General features: G+C 55.5%; 2 protein-coding genes across 2 annotated transcripts; one reads left to right on the top strand and one right to left on the bottom strand.

Moving 5' to 3' along the window:
• The first annotated feature begins 1,832 nt into the window (after positions 1-1,832).
• On the top strand, positions 1,833-4,223 carry TOMM6 (translocase of outer mitochondrial membrane 6). The gene is made up of 3 exons (XM_078612983.1): positions 1,833-1,981; positions 3,599-3,697; positions 4,102-4,223. Exons 1-2 carry the CDS (start codon positions 1,902-1,904, stop codon positions 3,693-3,695), a joined length of 177 nt encoding a protein of 58 aa, XP_078469109.1. The 5' UTR covers positions 1,833-1,901; the 3' UTR covers positions 3,696-3,697; positions 4,102-4,223.
• Positions 4,224-4,277: 54 nt separating this feature from the next.
• On the bottom strand, positions 4,278-18,417 carry LOC144731760 (ubiquitin carboxyl-terminal hydrolase 49-like). The gene is made up of 8 exons (XM_078612982.1): positions 18,273-18,417; positions 16,027-16,857; positions 14,633-15,533; positions 13,925-14,104; positions 13,043-13,280; positions 12,417-12,525; positions 11,856-12,061; positions 4,278-8,570 (listed from the first exon to the last, which is right to left on the bottom strand). Exons 2-8 carry the CDS (start codon positions 16,758-16,760, stop codon positions 7,801-7,803), a joined length of 3,138 nt encoding a protein of 1,045 aa, XP_078469108.1. The 5' UTR covers positions 16,761-16,857; positions 18,273-18,417; the 3' UTR covers positions 4,278-7,800.
• Between the last annotated feature and the right edge of the window lie 1,295 nt (positions 18,418-19,712).

A 19,712-nucleotide genomic window follows, 5' to 3' on the forward strand; every position in this document is an offset into this window, starting at 1 on the left:
TGCATATGAAGAGGAATTTAGCATACCAATGGGCAATGCATAGGAGGTGGGCGGAGGGGTTTCAAAGTCCCATTATGCCCATGCATTATGCAGGATCAACAGCACCACGGGGGGGCGCAAGGAACAGCGTTAATAAAGGAAAGGAATGTTAGTGATATGTAGCTGCATTTGCCAAACAACCACGTAGAAAACCAAAGTGAAAACTACATAAAAAACTAAAATATAAACTGATACTTACTATACTCTACAATAAGCTGAGTTACTAACAACAAATAATAAATTACAATTCTACGTCGTAAGAAGTATATAATATACTTCCATATAAACTTTATTCTCTTAGCATATACAGTACTATATACTGCCATAGATAAACCCAACATTAAATTATATACTGTATTGCTGTAAACCACCCTATACTTTATACATTTTAATGTATTATTCAACTCACCCTAATGTGTATCGAAATGGTTTATTACGTCCTTCCAATGATTGCTAAGCCTGAATCCATCTTCTCGGTTAAAATTGTCTCTGTGTTTGTATATGTGGATCGCCTCATGAACGAATCTCTCATGATAGCCAGATGGCTTGCAGAGAACCTCCGTCTTGGAGAAGTCAATGTCATGTGAGCCCACTGAGTTGTAACAGTGGTCTGCCACGGCTGAGGTGTTTGTCCTACCGTGTTTTAGATCAGCTTTATGTTCACGAATGCGGTCTGAGACGTGTCGTTTGGTTTCCCCAATGTAACTGCTACCACAGAAACTAAGTTGCCTCTGTGGTAGCAGTTACATTGGGGAAACCAAACGACACGTCTCAGACCGCATTCGTGAACATAAAGCTGATCTAAAACACGGTAGGACAAACACCTCAGCCGTGGCAGACCACTGTTACAACTCAGTGGGCTCACATGACATTGACTTCTCCAAGACGGAGGTTCTCTGCAAGCCATCTGGCTATCATGAGAGATTCGTTCATGAGGCGATCCACATATACAAACACAGAGACAATTTTAACCGAGAAGATGGATTCAGGCTTAGCAATCATTGGAAGGACGTAATAAACCATTTCGATACACATTAGGGTGAGTTGAATAATACATTAAAATGTATAAAGTATAGGGTGGTTTACAGCAATACAGTATATAATTTAATGTTGGGTTTATCTATGGCAGTATATAGTACTGTATATGCTAAGAGAATAAAGTTTATATGGAAGTATATTATATACTTCTTACGACGTAGAATTGTAATTTATTATTTGTTGTTAGTAACTCAGCTTATTGTAGAGTATAGTAAGTATCAGTTTATATTTTAGTTTTTTATGTAGTTTTCACTTTGGTTTTCTACGTGGTTGTTTGGCAAATGCAGCTACATATCACTAACATTCCTTTCCTTTATTAACGCTGTTCCTTGCGCCCCCCCGTGGTGCTGTTGATCCTGCATAATGCATGGGCATAATGGGACTTTGAAACCCCTCCGCCCACCTCCTATGCATTGCCCATTGGTATGCTAAATTCCTCTTCATATGCACATTCTTTTGTTGGGGCGCTCCTCCTCGCTACACCTATATAAGCTCCTAGCTTGATAATGTTCTCATTCTTCGCCTGAGGACGGCTGCTTGCGTTGTGGCCGAAACGTCGTGAGAATTGTTTTATTATGTTTTATTTTTATTATTTTATTACTTCCCTTCTACGTGACTTTACCGAAAGAACCAAGAAGATGAATCCCTGCAGTCACGAAAGCTTTAAATCGAAATTCAACATACAGACTCACGCGAAACGCCCTCTCGGCTCTGACCCCAGGTGACCCCTTGTCAACGTTAGCCCCGCCCCCCTTTATTTTAGCCCCGCCTCCCCCCACCCACGTGACGTCGCATCCGTTTCCGGCACGTGCAGCAACAGCAGCATGGCTCCCAAACCTCGCGGGGTCGTGGCGATGGCGCGGGCGGCTGTCGGCTTCATCTCGGACCGCACAGACTTCAAGAGGTGCGAGACGGCGCGCAGGAAGACACCGGGGAGAGTGCTGGAGGCACAAGAAGGCGTGGACAGTGGGGAGACGAGATTGGGGAGAGGCACAAAGAGAGGGGTGGGACACGGGGACGCGGGGAGGACGCCGTGACAGAGGGGACAGACACCAGAAGTGAGACGTGTAGACGAGACAGGGAGAGACACAGAGAGAGGGGTGAGACATGGGGAGACACCAGGAGGGTGGCACTGGGTGGACACGAGGATGCATGGAGAGGGGGAGACATTTGGAGGGAGACACGAGATAGACAGCGACACGCGGGGGGGATTGGATGTTGGTGGATTTTGCCGGCAAGGCTCCGAATGGAGGATAGCGGTCGTACCCCGCCGATGTGCGGGCCTGGAGTGACGATGAGAGGGGGAGGCAGGGGCGGAGACACAGGGAGACGTGAAGAGATGGCGGAGACACAGGGAGACGGGAAGAGATGGCGGAGACACAGGGAGACGGGAAGAGATGGCGGAGACACAGGGAGACGGGAAGAGATGGCGGAGACACAGGGAGACGGGAAGAGATGGCGGAGACACAGGGAGACGGGAAGAGATGGCGGAGACACAGGGAGACGGGTGGAGGGGTGGAGACACAGGGAGACGGGTGGAGGGGTGGAGCGAGATGGTGGAGACACAGGGAGACGGGTGGAGGGGTGGAGACACAGGGAGACGGGTGGAGGGGTGGAGCGAGATGGTGGAGACACAGGGAGACGGGTGGAGGGGTGGAGACACAGGGAGACGGGTGGAGGGGTGGAGCGAGATGGTGGAGACACAGGGAGACGGGTGGAGGGGTGGAGACACAGGGAGACGGGTGGAGGGGTGGAGACACAGGGAGACGGGTGGAGGGGTGGAGCGAGATGGTGGAGACACAGGGAGACGGGTGGAGGGGTGGAGAGAGATGGTGGAGGGGGACGACTCCAGGGAGATTCGCGCCGTGAAGGCCTCGCGAGGAAACGAGGGGCACGGAGCGAGACGCACAGAGGCAGATGAGAGACACGCAGACGAGACACACGGGGAGAGATGAGACACACGGGGAGAGATGAGACACACGGGGAGAGATGAGACACACGGGGAGAGATGAGACACACGGGGAGAGATGAGACACACGGGGAGAGATGAGACACACGGGGAGAGATGAGACACACGGGGAGAGATGAGACACACGGGGAGAGATGAGACACACGGGGAGAGATGAGACACACGGGGAGAGATGAGACACACGGGGAGAGATGAGACACACGGGGAGAGATGAGACACACGGGGAGAGATGAGACACGCACAGAGGCAGATGAGACACGCACAGAGGCAGATGAGACACGCACAGAGGCAGATGAGACACGCACAGAGGCAGATGAGACACGCACAGAGGCAGATGAGACACGCACAGAGGCAGATGAGACACACGGGGAGAGACGAGACACACGGGGAGAGACGAGACACATGGGGAGAGACGAGACACGAAGAGAATAACACAGCCACAAAGACGGACAATCACAGAGACGCGCAGTGTCAGTGCCTCGTGATGTAAGATTTCACAATCGGAAGTACGGTGCTTGATCAGCCACCGGCCCTGGGTTGCGTGTGGTGCAGGAACCTGCTGGTGAACGTGGCCCTCTTCGCCGCGGGGGTGTGGGTGGCGCGAAACGTCGCCGACCTGGACCTCATGGCTCCCGCGCCACTCCCGTAGAGGTACCGCGCCACGATTACTCGACGAATCGGATCACGTGAATATACTGTAGTTGACTTTGGGGGGTCATCTCTGTTCTCCCCACGTGTTTCGGTGGACGGGAGGTGATGGGCACGGCAAGAAGTGATGACTGCCGGTGGTCGCGACTAAGGACGGGAGTGGAAGCTGTAAGGGAGAGAGAGAGCTGTGTGTGTGTGTGCGCGCGTCTCGAGAGCATTGCGGATGAGCGGTGAGCTGGTGACAGCTTTTGGAGGGGGGAGGCCTTATGGTTGCGGGTTGGTCGTAGCGAACGGTGCGGCAAATGTTCTGGTGGTGCGGCAAATGTTCTGGTGGTGCGGCCAGAATTTTAGTTTCCGTTGTGCTGCAGGGGATGTGGCTAACTCCTCCCTCCCCACTTGTTTTCCAGATCCATCGCACCTTCTCTGAAGCTGTTCCTATTGCCCGACAACCCCCGAACCCTCGTGGACCATTGTCAGTGTAAAATGTTGTGAAATCATAATAAAGTATTTTGCCTCGGCAAAACAAAAATCCCAAGGATGACGATTGAATGGAAACGCGAGTCAATAAATACGAGATAAGGCATTTAGAAAAAAATGTATTTATCACAAACTCTCTATATATATAAAAAGAAATCGTAAACAGTTTGAAACTAACGTAGACACTTTTCTCGACAAAATCACAGCAACACGAACTCGAAACAACAAAATTCTCACGCCTTCTTTACACTGGCACAGCGAGTGCAACTTACCCAGCATGCATTGTGCTCCACACGCCAACCAACTCACGGCAGCACCCACCCAACAGACTCCCAAACTCCATCTCTACCACCATTTCCTGCAGCCCAAGGGGTTCTCCACGTCGCTTCACGCAATGGGCATCCTATCAGTCAACTTTAATTATTTTTCCCAGACCGCGGTCTGAAGGTCGCCGAGACGAGGTTACGCCACGTTGGCCACTGGGCAGAAATGTGTTAGTTCGCTCGTGTTTAAGAGTTGTTGCACATGAAGGCTAATGGAATAAACGGGACAGAAAATACAACGGGAGCAGATTGTAGAATAACAAGACAACATGTGACACAGTACGAACTAGCAGACAATACAAATGAGATACTTTTTAACCAAGTTGTAATGGATCATCAAATTGAGGCGTAATTAATTTTACATTTAAAGAGCACCTTCACTCAAGGCGCTTGACATGGTTTAAAAACCGGTGATATAATAGAATGATCTCGTCTTTTGCATCGCTAGACACCTTCATTCTCACGGCAGCAATAAAGTCCACTTGGAGGGATATGTGTGTATCGATCACAGGTGGCAGACAAAGACTCTGCTGTGCTCCGAGGTTTACACAGCGAGCGGAGCGATTCCAGAGGTCTGGTATCGTCCTGCGTCGTCTCGACAGTCGTTACAAGTTACTTCTCACACAGCGACCGAGCGACTTCTCGTCCCGGGTCGCCAATCCGCCCTCGCGACCGATGGGCCGAGAACCAGGGCGGCAGTGGACACCGCCCCGGGGGCCGGAGCTCAAGAGCCGCAGAGAGCACCAGCTCCTGGCACGGCTTGTTACGACGTTACTTTAAAAAAATACGGCGCATTAATTCGTGACTAACTTTATTCAATTTTTGCAAATAACGGTTCTTGGGTGTTGAGACGAAATAAAAAAAAATACAGGCGTTTACCACTTTTAAAATTACATAAAAATAGTTTTCGTGGGTAGGCTAAGGATCCTGCCTGGGCCAAGAACAAGGCCAGCGTGGTTTCAACTGGGAGGGCCGGGTGTGGGCACAGTGCACAGGGAGGATAAATATTCAGTGTCAAACCATCCTGTACGGAACAGCTGCTGTGATTGTTGCCGTCACAGCGCCCCGAATGGCTTCTAACCCTGATCGATGCTGACGCCAACCCCTAGTTCAGACCCCGACCGTGATTCCGGTTGTGTCCTGCGAGCCTCACCGACTCCACAATTTGCTGGACAAACATTCAGGCTACCACACCCAACCCCACAACGTAAACGCAGTTTTAAGCGTAAACAACCCAACGCTGACACTGACGCAAACGCTACGCCTACTCTTAATACTGCACTAACGCTAGCCAAACTGGTCCCCACCGTCCGCTGCACAACCCAAGGTCAACGATCAGAATCTCTATTGCTCACGAAACGTTTTAACGCTAAACACCCAACAATTTCACGGCTCGCCGCGAGGCGAGGTGCCACGAGTTTGTTGCGTACAGGATAATTTAGACACGAATACAAAAAAACTATTTCAAAACCACCACACATCCTAGGCCGCCGCTCGGGTGCCCACTACACGTGACAAGTAGCTCTAACTCTACTCACCGAGAGACACGGGGGGCCGCCGGCATGCGAGGCAAGGCCCCACACCGCAGGACGAGCAACGTACGACGACATCCTCCGAAAAACCGTGGGGAAAAAAACCCCCACGTCTCTTGCCGACACAGCAGCACCGTGGGCCACGTCCAATCGCGAAACGCTCGCTTCACGTACACACGCGCGCGCGCCCGTTTCTTCCACGACTTGCACGTGCGGCGCACAAGCGCTGCAGCGCCTCGGGCCACAACCTTCGCGAGGACCCCATCCGCTTCCACCCCACGCACGGCTCCGTGTGCCGTGCCGAGCGACCCGGCAAACTCTTGCGCGCGCGCGCGGTGTACCTTGCACGAGTGCCTATGCGATCACGTACTCGCACACGAGCGTGCGTGTCTGTGCGTACAGACAGGCGCGAACATCCGCGCGAACATTTCCACTCGGAAAATAAAACCGAGTATTTTAAGGATCTCTTGCAGAACACCACCTGCTGCAAACACGGACCTTAGACAAACCCTATTATTACTTCCCTCCCTACCCACCCATAACCCAGCAGTACTTGCACACCCCCTAACCAATCAGTACTCACCCCCTAGCCCACCCCAGCAAAAGTGTGCTGTTCTGTACAAATTCACACACCAGTGTTGTTCTCACAGTGCCGAGGAAGGGGCTGGCAGTTCCTAGAGTGCACGTGTGTCTGTGTGTGTACGGTACAGGAAATGCAAGTATGTCCGTGCGCTTAAGTCTATGTGATGTGTAGTTGTGTGTAACACTGTGGGCGCACTTGCGTCTATGCATGCATGTGTGCGTGATAGCATGTGGGTGCATGACTGTTCGTGAATGCAAGTATTGTATATGCATTTGTGCGCACATAACTGTATGTTAATGCGTGTACTGTAGATATGTTTATGCGTGCACAAAGACTGCATTTGCGTCTCAGTGCGTACCAGTATACGTGCGTGTGCTTTGTTTGTACCCATATGTACGTACGCGTGTTAATATGTGCGCGTGTGTTAGTGTTGATTTTTCCAAAAAAGCTACCTGAGCTGTCGTTGGGCTGATGCGCAAACACCGGCCGCATGAGGTTACATGTGGTGCACCGCATGGTGTACACGTGGGCCACGCGATGTGTGCGTGTGGTACACGCCAGGGGTGGCGCAAGCGAGGTGGTGCAGGGGGGGGGCCTCCCCCCCCACCCCAAATCATGAAAGGGGAACAGTGCCCCCCCCACGGACACTGGCCCCACCCCCCATGTCCATCTTTCCCTGCTTGCACCCCCACATTGCGATGCTGCCTGAGTAGTAGTGAATTACAAGGCCTTTTCTTTTTTAAGCTGTTGAGAGTGAACGCGGAAGTGCTGGTGTAAAAACAGAGGCCAAAGTGAAGATCCTGGTTTTCTCCGGGAATGAACGGAAACTGGCGCCGACCGACGCCCCGGGCACACCGAGCCGAGGAGAACGACGCGTGCCGTCGCTGCGGCTCCTGTGAACCCAAACCGGCGGTGGCGCGGTGACTTGCGCATTATCAAACGCAAGTTGACGCCCGCACTCTTTAGCCTGGCTCGAGGTAACCGAGCGTGAAGTTGCCATCAACTGGACCGAAAACCCGCGTCGATTTTTAAAGCCACATGTAGCTTAGGGTACCGGCTGTTCTTTTAATGCTGTCGCCGCCACGATACGGCCGATGCAAGCGCTGTCAGTTCTTCATCAGGAGACCGCTTAGCATGAGCGTGGAGAGCGTGCAGCGCGTGGAGCAGCGCTACCCGCCGCCGCGTCGACAATCAGCTGCGCTCCGTGGCCGCGCCAAACTCGCTGGTGACGCCGCAACCTTCTTCCGCCGGTCCGGCGGTCGCGACGAGCGGGCCAGGCTCAACGGCGCCGCCGCCGCAAGCTTGCGCTTCGAGCCAGAAACCCGCGGATGTCTGGTGCGGCTCGGCAGAGGCCAACGTGGGCACGGGAAAAGCCGGCTCGGCTCGCTCGCGAACGGAATTCGGGAGATTGCCAAAACCCGGGACGGAGTGTCCAAGCGGTGGCGACGGCCGCTCGGACGCCTGCGGGTGCAGCAACAGCGTCCTTACGCCGGCGTCGCTGTCGGGGAGCGAGCTACTCCGGGCGTCGGGTGTGCCGGCGGCAAGGTCCTGTTCGTCGTCGCCGCACAGGCCTCCCCGGGGCTGCGTGTCCAGCGGCGGCGGTGCCGGCGGGGTGAAGGGCGTCGCCTGCGGTTCGCAGCGCTCCCCGTCGGCAGCAGGCGAACGTGCGGGGAGCGCAAACGACTCAGCCGCCCTGCGATCCAAAGAAAACAGCGCCTCGGGGCCAGAGGGTTTTGGGGAGGCTGGGGGCGTAGGGGAAGAGGTGGGGGGGGCCAGGGTGGGGGCGACCGGGGCCGACGCGGGGGGTAACACCCGTGTTTCCGGCACTGCCGTTGCCGTGGCGCAGATTCGATCGTCGGGTGACTTGCGCTGCGAGTAAAAGAGGATGTAGGCCTGGGCGCGGCACACCTCCTCCACGCTGCACACACTCATCTCCGAGTCGTTGCAGTGAACCCAGAAGCCTGCAGACACACAAGACAAACCGACCCCATAGAGCCTTCACAAGCGCACTAACCGCTGCACTACCGCTCCTCACCCACAACAACAACAACCGCCACTAAGTGGCGGTGACGTCACCACGACGCTTGTGCCAGGCACGTTGAGGCCACGTGAAGTATCGAACGCCCGCCGGCAGGAGGTCACGGGACAAACCCAGGTGCCACGGGTTCACTGACTGAGATGACTGGCTGATGCACCACCTGTGCCCCCCACTGTGCCAACTTGCTGTGCTTTAGCCACCCGGCGCTCCGCTCATTGTTGTGAGCATCGCTCCACCGCCCTCCGTTGTTGTTGGAGGGCGACTGCCTCCAACTGCCCAGTAGCAGCGTCCTTCACGAGCCTCCTCCACAGAGGCCGATCTTGACACCGCTGGTACCAGTCATCTGCAAGTCCACTCAGCTCCACATCCTCCTGTACCACATCACTCCATCTCTTCTCTAGCCCATGTCGCGCCCGTTTAACCCCCTCGAATTGGCCAAACAAAAGCTGTTTAGGCATGCGGTGGCTGGGCATGCGGGCTACATTACCCAGCCAACGCAGCCTTGCTTTCCGGAGGAGCTCACCGATGGGACTTTGTCCAGATCTTTCAAGGATTTGTGAGCTCCTCACACAATCCAGCCTGGTTAAACCCAGGATGGATAGTAGACAGGCCAGCCGAAATGTTTCTAACCAGCGTAGATGTTCCATTCGGGGGTTCCACGTCTCGCAAGCGTAGAGAAGGGCGAATGACTGTGGCCGAGATCTGAAACTTCGTGCGGAGCGACAGACCAGGTAGCTTCCACACAGCGTTACGTAACCGATGAAAAGATAATGCGCTCGACTGATTCGGAGTGAGACCTCTGCTGTCAAACCGGAGCCGGTCATGAGCACACTGCCCAGGTATGGGAAACTCTCCACAACTGCCCTATCACCAATTGGGAGTTGTGGGGGTGGAGTGTCCGATGGTACAAAATACCCAGGCAGGTACTTAGTTTTGGTGGGGCTGATGGTAAGGCCCCACCTCTTAGTGGCAAGCTCCAGGTTCAGCAGCAGCGCCTCCAACTCCTCCTCTGAGTGAGCAACAATTACCAGATCATCGGCATACGTAACATGGTTGAGCAATAGGGAGCCATCCCTTGACCGCACCCGGGCATCGATCAACCTCCCATTGTATCTGTACCAGGTGGAAATTCCTCCCGTGCAGCTATTGAAGGCTTCACGAACTACGTGGTCGAAATAGATGTTAAATAATGTGGGAGCCAGAGGACATCCCTGTCACACCCAAAGATGAACAGGGAATGGCTCCGACTCCCATCCCCGTAGTTTAACCTGGGCCCGCTCACCATCATGAAGGTCCTTGATGATCGTGAGCAGAGGGTCAGGGACTCCGAAACCAGAAGAACAACCCAGAGCCCAGGCCTACTGCTGGTATCATAGGCCCTGACCAGGTAAATCAAGTAGAGATGTAGGTCTTGTTGGAATTCCCTCCACCTCTGCTGTAGCAGACGGACAGAAAATATGGCATCTGTGCAGGACCACCCTTTCCTGAAACCACATTGGGGCTCTGCAAGCCTCTCCTCATCATGCCTGGCAAGGCAATGTTGAATAATCCTTGCCAGGACCTTCCCCGGCACACTGAGGAGTGAGGTGCCCCTGTAGTTGTTACAGTCTGTGCGGTCCCCCTTTTTAAAGAGGGGGACCACCAGGGCATTCTTCCAATCCTGCGGGACCCGTCCAGTGGTCCAGACTGTTGTCATGATGTCATGTAGGGCAGTCTGTGCACAAACGCCACTGTCCCTCAGCATTTCACTTGGGAGATCATCTCTGCCCAGTGCCTTTCCTGGTCTCAGACTCCAGATCACCTTCAGTACTTCCTCAACAGATGGCACCTAAGCCAGCCACTCACAGGGGGTGACTTCTTCCAATATTTGAGACACCGCAGCCTCAGCAGGGTCATCCCCACTTTGTCCCACAAAGTTTTCCAGGCTGAGGGATTTTCCCTCTCCCAGGACCTCACAGAAATGCTCAGCAAATCTGAAAACCTGCAAACCTGTTCCTGGGGGTCGGAGATTGGATCACCGTTCTTTCCCCTAATGATGGTAAAGGTGTGGTACTGCAGGTTACTTTTGTGATGGAGTTAAATAGGGATTTGTGATCGCGGGCCATTGAGGCAGACTCCATCTCCTCAGCAACCCGCGACCACCACCCATCCTTGCAGCGCCTCACGTCTCTCTGAACCTCCGAGCGAAGGCTGCGGTAAGCCTCCTCATTTTCTGATGTGGGATGCTGTAGACGATGAGAGTGGACCTGTCGCTTTTTCTCAGCCAGCCTGAACACCTCCTCTGTCAGCCAGGGTATCTGGGGAGGTCTGGACCGTGTACCCAAAGCAGCCATTGCAGCTGCATGAGCCACAGTCCTAAACCTTGCCCATTTCCCCTCGATATCAGGAGTGGGGGACGATGCCAACCCCAGCCGTAAGCGATGATGAAATTCTCGCTTGCAACTTTCATCAGCTAGCTGAGACCAAGCAAGCCACTGTGGGTTTGAATGGGGTCCTATATGGACACCCACCACCGGAGTGGGAGAATGGCAGGTGCATCTTACAGATGACAAGTCAATGGTCAGTGGGCAAATCAGCTCCACGGTATGTCCTGGTGTCAAGGACATGGACCCGCATCCGCTGTTCCGTCACTATGTAGTCCAGCAGATGTTCTTGCTTGGACCAGGCATGCATCCATGATGTTGTGTGGATGCGCCGATGCCGGAACAGCGTGTTGGTAATTACAAGCCCATGGGCTGCACAAAAATCTAGCAGCCTTCTGCCGTTGTTATTGAGCTGATCTAGCCCATGCCTTCCAATCACTCCAGACCAGGTGCCAGCATCATGACAAACTCGGGAATTGAAGTCGCCTAACAAGATGACTCCATCCCAAGGGGCCACTTTAGCTCGCAACTGTGACAGAAGGTCATAGAAGGCATTTGACCCCTGAAGAAGCTCCCAGCACGAGGTAGGGGTTTGTTTTTGCCGCACACACACCCACACACACAGGTCCATGTACACACACGCACGGATACTCATACCAACACACAAATTAACATACACGGGCAGGAGACAAACACCCAGAAGCGGGCAATCACACGCGCAACGCTCTACTTCCTGTGCGGCCATTACTGCGCCCGAGGCGTGCGGCCAACTGTCCTCCAACCCCCTCCCTACACTCACTCTCTCTCTGTCGCTCTCACTCATCCTCTCGCTCGCTCACACTCACCGCCCTCAGTGTTGTAGACGTAGGCCGTGTAGTGCCCGGAGCCGAAGCCACGCCCGTGGTGCATGACGACGGCCGACAGGTCGTACACCAGGCCCTCGCGTCCGCCCAGCCGCGCGCCGCTGCGGCTGCAGAAGGCCCTCATGCTGAGCTCGCGCGCGAATGCCACGTGGACGCCAATCTTCTCGCGCTGGTTACGCCCGGACCACCTGCTCGCGCCATCCCACACGTTGCCCAGCGGGCGATCATTCTTGTGCGGTGTGGCCGCTGGCACCTGCCGCCGCTGCCGCCGCAGCAAAACGACGCTCACAACAACGGACAGTGCCCAGCGGTTAAAATACATAGCTCATACAGTAGGGGGCACAGGTGGTGCATCTACCAGTCATATCAGTCAGTCAACCAACGGCACCTTTGTTTGTTCCGTGAACTGCCCTTTGACACATCATGTGGCCTCAAAGTGCACATCGCCTGGCATAAGTGGCGAATGGCGGCTGTTGTTGTTGTTGTTGTGTGTTCGCTGGATGTGTGAGTGCACCAGTATACCGTCATGTAGACTGTGTGTACCGGAAGCGCTTGAGGTGCAGCCGCAGAACTTGGGGCAGACGGCACACCAGCAGCTGCTTCCTGGCTTCTGTTAGAACCAAGGGCTTGGAGGCGCCACCCCGCTGCTTGCCTGGGCACAACGAGGTGCAACGTTGGCAGTGTAAGCGATGGAACGTGTCACAGTGCTGATACGCCTCAAACTCTCAGAAATACGTCATTATTTTGCTTGTTAAGTTCTTAGAAGCTTGCTCAAATATTAGAACGTCTCAATATTGCCGAACGTTGCTGGCCGCCTCGTGTGGGTTATTTTTAACCACGCCTCGCCACTCTGGTCAGTGTGGGTTGGTGAAGGCGGGAAGCAAAGACGCACAGTACAACAATGGATTTTTCTGCAGTGCCCTCTGCTGATCCATCGTACACAGTTAGGCGGTCCAGGCATCCAATCAACACTAACCAGGCCCAACTCCCCGCTTAGCTTCCGTTCAGCTTTACAGCCGCAAATGTAAAACGAGACAATCCAACAATGTGAAAAGAAACAATAAAAATCGATTTTGGAAATCGAAACGGGACCGTGAATCTTAACGAATCGAAGAAACCCCGGTCGCCGAGTCGGTAGACCCCAGCGGGTGGCGCAGCCAACCACGTACTGTTGCAGAAGCTGCAAGCGTAGATTTTGCCCTCTAGCGCCTCCGTCTCGGTGAACTTGCTCAGCATCTCGGTGAGCGAGCAGTCGGCGTCCGGGTGGTGGGCGCGAGCACGCGCGTGCGAGCGCCCATGCGCCCCGGCGCGCTTGCGCACGCAGTGGTAGCGCGCGGGGAACTCCAGCGACAGGTCCCAGAAGGGCTCCACCGTGTCGGACTTGTGCAGGCATGACATGCAGGTGACCTGCGGACGCAGGAAGGCCGACTCCCATCAAGATGGAGTACACGCCCCTCTCTCTGCTGGTACACGCGGTGGCGAGATGTTAACTACCTCGCCTGGTATACAGGAGGTTGTGGGTTGGATCCCGAACCCAACGCCTGTAATATTTGGAGTTTGCATGACTCTCTCTCCGCGGTCGCATATATTTTTCTCTGCGTCCTCCGGGTTTTCCACATGATAAACCACTTCACTGAACTATCATTTCTGGCCAGGTCGCTTCTGAAGAAGAGCTATGAAGCTCAGTAGGCCTTACCTGGTAAAATAAAAATGTGTTTATAATTTAATAGTAACTCCCATTAAGATGAAAAACATGCCCCTCTCTCTATGCTGGTGCGTGTCGCACCATCTGCATGGCTGCTGTGGTGTACATCACGTGGCGATGTTACCGCCACTTTGTGGCGAATGGCGGTTGTTGTTGTGTACCAGCATGTGTGTGGAAAACGGTGATGGGATTCATTGGCAAGCTGCGCTACAAATCCGGAGTCCGATTCACGGCCACGTCTAACACCGGCGGTGTAGCGTATCTCAAACCGGTGGTCCTTAGTTTGACATCAGCACCGGGAATTGGGAAGGCAGTCACGGTCGGCCTCAAGCGCACAGCGCCTCACCTGGCTGAGCAGCTGGCCCTGGAAGATGGTGTTGACGACCTGCAGCACGTGCCTCAGCAGCGTGCGCTGGGCTAAGGGTATGAGGAGTGGGGGGCCACGGCCCCCCGCCCCCTCCAGCTCCCTCTGCACGCGGTCGAGCAGCTCACAGAGAAACTCCTGCGCGTCCTGCTGCCCGTAGCCCTGCAGAGCAGCGACGGTACGCGGCGGCGGGGGGGGGGAGAAGGAAGAGATGGCCATTATGGATACCGTGCCGTCATCAGCAAGGCATGCACACGGGTTTTGTGAACTGTTTTCACAATGGCGTTTAGGCGACCATTTAATCAGTGTGGCCGGTTTTTAATTGGGTAATTCCCTGACAGCAACACCGCTTCATAATAAAGTTGGGTTTATATCTATAATTGATATTTGAATCCAGTATAATGTTCAGTCGCTATTAAACAGATTGGCATGTGCCAACAGTCAAACCGCATGGCGCGTTCAGATTGGATAACCTTTGAGAGTGTTACGTCCCCGTTACAGACTGACACATCCAATTCATTAACGCGCTCGGGGTTATTGCGGTTGTGCGGTACAGCTCCCCACTGCGTTTTCGGGCTGTTTTCTCCCCGAAGAAGCTCCCATCACGTAGAGCGAAACATCGAACGCAAAGCCGCAGCGCGACCCCAAAACGCATCGGAGATCCGTCACTTCCGTGGTTCGCAAAGGCACCTTGAACGCGGGGATGAGCCTCCACACCGAGTGCAGCATGGCGAAGGGCGACACCAGCGCCCACTTCCCCGACCACATGACGCGGAAGAGCGTGTGCAGCTCGCGGCACAGCGACAGCGGCCCGGGGCAGCCCACGGGGCTCTGTAGCAAGCGCAAGCTGCGCGCCGACCCGCTCCCTCCGCCGCCCAGCCCCGCGGGGCCCGCCGGCTCGCGCGCCGTCTGCCCCGGTGCGCGCCCCACGATGCCGGCCGCACGCCGCGCCTGCAGCAGCTTGTGCACGCTGCGCGTCGATACTCGCGCCAGCCGCCCCGCCGACGCCGCGCGGTCCAGGAGGTCGCCGAGCGGCCCGGCCGACGACGGCGGCGCCGACGGGATGAGGGGGAAGGGACCCCGCGTCTCACCGCCGCCGTGAGCCGGGGACGGCGGCGGCGGCGCTGGCGGAGCGTCGCCCTCGCTCATGTCGAGCGCCAGGAAGCACTCGCGGAACTTGTGCAGGTGGCTGAGCACCTGCAGGATGGAGTTCATGTAGCACGTATTGCCCAGGTTGCGCAGCCCAGTGACGCCGGGGGTCAGCATCGAGCTCTGCCGCTTTAGCGCTGCCATGGCACGCTCCAGCTGCCGGCTGCGCCACGCGCGGCTCGTGCCGCCGCCGCCGGGCCTGGCGCCGTCGCCGTCCCCGACGCCGATGGCGTAGTGAGCGCGGGTGGCGAGGCGGGCGCTCTTACGCGGCGGCTGGGCGGACATCTCCTCGCGCAGCTGGCGCTTGTGCTCAGCTCGGCGGGCACGCTGGGCCTCGCGCCGGCGTTCCGCCTCCTCCTGCCGGCGCCCCTCCTCGAGCCGGGCACGTCCGCTCCCCGTTTCACCAAACCAGGCGCCAAATGCGCGCCGCAAACGCCGGAGGCTGAGGTGCACACAAATACACATTTTGTTTTTATTGCCTGCTGGGGAAAGTGCTGTTAGTGATTGCCGATTCAGGCCGGCACGGCACATAAGGAGGTGGTGTGGCCAAGAATTAATATTTTAAGGCTGGATAAATTAACCTGGCCCAGGCCAGGTTCTGATATCGGTCGCCACTGATGTTAATCGTGGCCAGGCATTAACCTCACTGGGGTGGAGTTGCGCTGCTACTCCCACACGCTATCCATACGTGCTACTAGCTGCACACCACTTTCATGAATACGCACGCACAGCTACAGACACACTAGCCTAACACGAGCATACACACACACATACGACTGCACACGCGTCCAATTAAAGGTGCGAGAGGTTAAAGAAGACTGAAAGAGGGCAACGGTTACCCTGTTACTGAGCATGAGACTCTATAAGAAGGTAACAGTCACTGCGTGACGGGCTAATGACTCGGTAACTACGCAGCGGTCGCTTGCCATCCTCACCGGCGAAGCTTGAGTGCTGTGAGCAGGCGGTCGTTGGCACGGGCCCGCGCCTCACCAGCGCGGTTCCACGTGCACGCCTCCCCACTACCCCCCGCCGATCGCAGGGCACGGCCCCCGCCACCCGTACTGCCGCCACCACCGCCGCGCAGCAGCCCCCCCGGGGGACCGCCTCTTCTCGCCCGCACGGTGCCCAGGGCCCCCCGCAGCAGCTTAAGGTCGCCCTGCGCGTTGTCGTTGAGGACGTAGTCGTCGCACGCGAAGCAGAACACGTAGAGCTCCGCCACGTGCATGGCGAGCGGGTGCCGCATCATCGCGGCGTGCCGGTCGGCGTGAGCGGCCACGTCACGCCCGCACGCCACGTGGGGGCACGTCAGGCAGGCCCACACCGAGGAGGCGCAATCGCAGGCGCCGTCGTCGCAGAAGGTGGCGGCGGCGGCCGTGGCGGCGGTACCACAAGAGGCAAAACCTGACACGTCGTGCGGCTCGCAAACCGCTCCGCCGCCACCGCACGCGCGGTTACAAACCGCACCGCCGGTATGACCACCACCGCCGGCGCCACCTTCACCTCCGCCGTCCACGGGCAGGCCCCCGCCCTCGCCGTTGCACGCACCACCGTCATTGGTCTTCCGCGCTGCGCAGCAGCCGGCGCAGTCCACGCACGCCCACTTGTCTGGGTTGAGTATCGAGTGGTTCTGAGAAAGCTTGAGTCTCCACACGTGGCGGCAGCGATCCATGCCCCGCACCGGCACGCGCACAAGCGCGCCACACCCAGCAGTGGTTGCCGCCGGTGCTGCCAAACAGTAGGGGTGCCCTCCTCACTGGCCGTGTTGCCTGTAAAGGGGGGGGGGGGAGTTTGTGATTAAGTGACTCTGTAAATACTCCTGCCTCTGACCGCTCTGAGCTGTACCGGTTTTTAAACCAGTCATAAGGGACGCATGCAAAGTGTCATGCTTGCTTCAGTCAGCTTCAAAGCCACGTTTTTATAAATAACAAAGGTGGAATTATATGGCTCACAGAACCAGACCGAAAGCAAAGCATCGGCTACTAGAGGGGAAAGACCTGCAACGTTTTAGACTTGCCACGCTGATAATTTTAGCGATCTCGGTCACCTGCTGTCGATCAATTAGTTCTGAGCACAAAGTCAATGTAAACAGTTCGACCGTACACAAAGCTTCGTGTCAACCAATGTGTGGGCTGCCCGTCAAAGCTATTTGAAAATCAGCGCTGAGTAGGGAAAAGTTCCCCCGCGAGTGTGGTTGAGACTTGGGTGCTAGGACTAACGGGTCCCCCCTCCTCCCATCGCTCCTTTTGTTTATGAACAAAGCCACAGGACCCAGATCTATCAAAGCCTCCATTTCCCCACGTCTCCCTGTCCCGCTTAAGTCCCCTTATATGTGTATGTGTGTATAACTTCTTTAGCACCGTACGTAGCCAACCGTGCGAATCGGATGTGTGTGGGAAGGACACCAAACCAAACAAAAAAGCAGTTCTTAATCTAAAATAAGTTCTCAAGCTCGATGTAAAAGTGAATTCTCCCGGGTTCCTGGGACCCCTCAGTCCTGATCCCCTCAATCCTTTGTCACAATGGGCCTCAGTCTCTCTACCCCATGATGTCACCCATCCCCCTGGTCCCCTGAATCCCCCTGATCCCCTCACAATAGATCCCCTTCTCCCCATTCCATCGATCCCCTCTTTGCGAGCATCTTGAGAACTCCCCTCACGGTGATCGCCTTAATCCCTCCAAACCAGAACCCCGTGGATCGCCCCACGCATCTCCCTCATCCCTCTGATGCCATCGACCCCTTTAGACCCCCTCGCCGGACCCCCTCGCCATGACCTCTCTTCCCCTCACCCCGTCCCCGGTTAGCCCCTCTCCCTGGCCTCCCTTTCATTCCCCTCGCATTGAACCCCCATCACCCCTCTCTCATCATCCTCATCATCCTCATCTCAACCAAACCACGCTCGACCCCGTTAACCCCCCCCACCACCGCCTTGCCGTACACCCCCTCGATTCCCACACCACGCTCTTGCCCCCCCCCTCCTCTCACCATCACGACCCCCCTCATCCCCTTTACCCGACCCCCCCGCCACCACCCTTCATACCCCCTCTCCCTGCCCTTCCACTCGCATCCCCTCGCCAAACAAAATCCCTTTGAGCACCCTCGCCCGCTAGACCCCCTCTCGTCTTTGGAATCCCTCGCCTCGTTTAACCTCGACCCGCTCCCCCCCCCCCCCCTCCGCGTTACCCGCACACGCAGCCCGGACCCCCTCCGCTCCGCTATCCCCTCGGCGGGCCCCCCTTGATGGTCCCCCTTGATGGTCCCGCGTTGAAGCCCCGTGCCGGGATCCGCTTCGCGCACAAAACGCGACTCCGCGTCCCGGGCGCCTGGGCCTCCCCCCGGCGACCAATCGGCGCGCGGCGCAGAGACGCGCGCGCCGATTGGTTGGCGCGCGGCGCGACGCCGGGGTTAGCCACTCACGGCGCGCGGTACTGCGACGCGGAGGAGAGCCGCGCAGGCGGAGCGAAAACCCGGAGCGGGGCGGCGTTACGTGCGGAATGGAGTCGGAGTCCCCCCCCCCCACCCCCCACCACCCCTACCTCCCACCACCATCAACAATGAGCATTCAGTGGGCACCAACGCATGAGCACCAACGTTTGGTTCTTCTCTTAACATCGTAAATCTTCCCCTAAAATATCTATAAAGCAGCAGATTTGGTGCTTCATCATACAACTGCATTTACAAAATGTGTTTGTAACTTTCATCCTTACCCCGTGTATCGAGAGTAAAAACTAATCTAGAGCTCCCACGTGCTGTCGGTGTGGGGTCTGGGAATGGGTTTCTGTTGTTTTGCTGCTTGGGAATTGGTGTTCTCATGCAGTTTGAACGAATAAACTTGATATATTTTACGTGTTTCTTTTTAGTGACTTGCTAACCTTTCCTATACTTTGCACTCAAATCGTGTTGTGTTGTTTGCGGTTGTAACTTTATGACCCGCCCCAACTGGACATCTGTGAACAAGAGCTTCATAGCTCATCTGATTTTTTCGGGATAAAGAAAGACTCCGATTCCCTCATGGTGTTTACCTTGGCCAAAATAAACAAACAAAAAAACTCCATCATTACCCCATACACTCACCGTAATCACATCGCCGGAAACTTTATCAGCGTTACGTCACCCATAACCATCACCATAATCACCCAGTCCTCATCGAAACCTCACCAGCATCACCTCATCTCATTCTAACCCACACCTTCATCCTTACCAAATCTATCAAACTCCTTCACCCGAACCTCCGATTTGCACGGTTGGCTACGTACTGTGCGAAAGAAGTTCAACATACATACACATACCTCACTAAGCCTTACTCTGATCACCTCACCTTTGTCACCATTCTAACCCTCACATTGAACTCTCAACATCACCTCGCTATTATTGGGCACCTCACTCTTACCTCAACATCACCTAAGCCTCACCTTTATCCATTACCACCTCAATCTAACCATAATATTACCTCATTCTAAACATCATCTCACCTCACCAACACCAAACGATCACCTCATCCTCATCTCACCCCGAGCTCACATTGCCCTCTCCTCACTCAGCTATACCAACCGCATGATTGTGTAGTGTCTGCAAAAATCACTCAGACTGACACGTTGTAACCAGTCACCTGCTTACACTTTG

The sequence above is a fragment of the Lampetra planeri genome, chromosome 40, assembly GCF_965212315.1.
Source record: "Lampetra planeri chromosome 40, kcLamPlan1.2.h2, whole genome shotgun sequence".
In the NCBI taxonomy this organism is placed as follows: domain Eukaryota; kingdom Metazoa; phylum Chordata; class Hyperoartia; order Petromyzontiformes; family Petromyzontidae; genus Lampetra; species Lampetra planeri.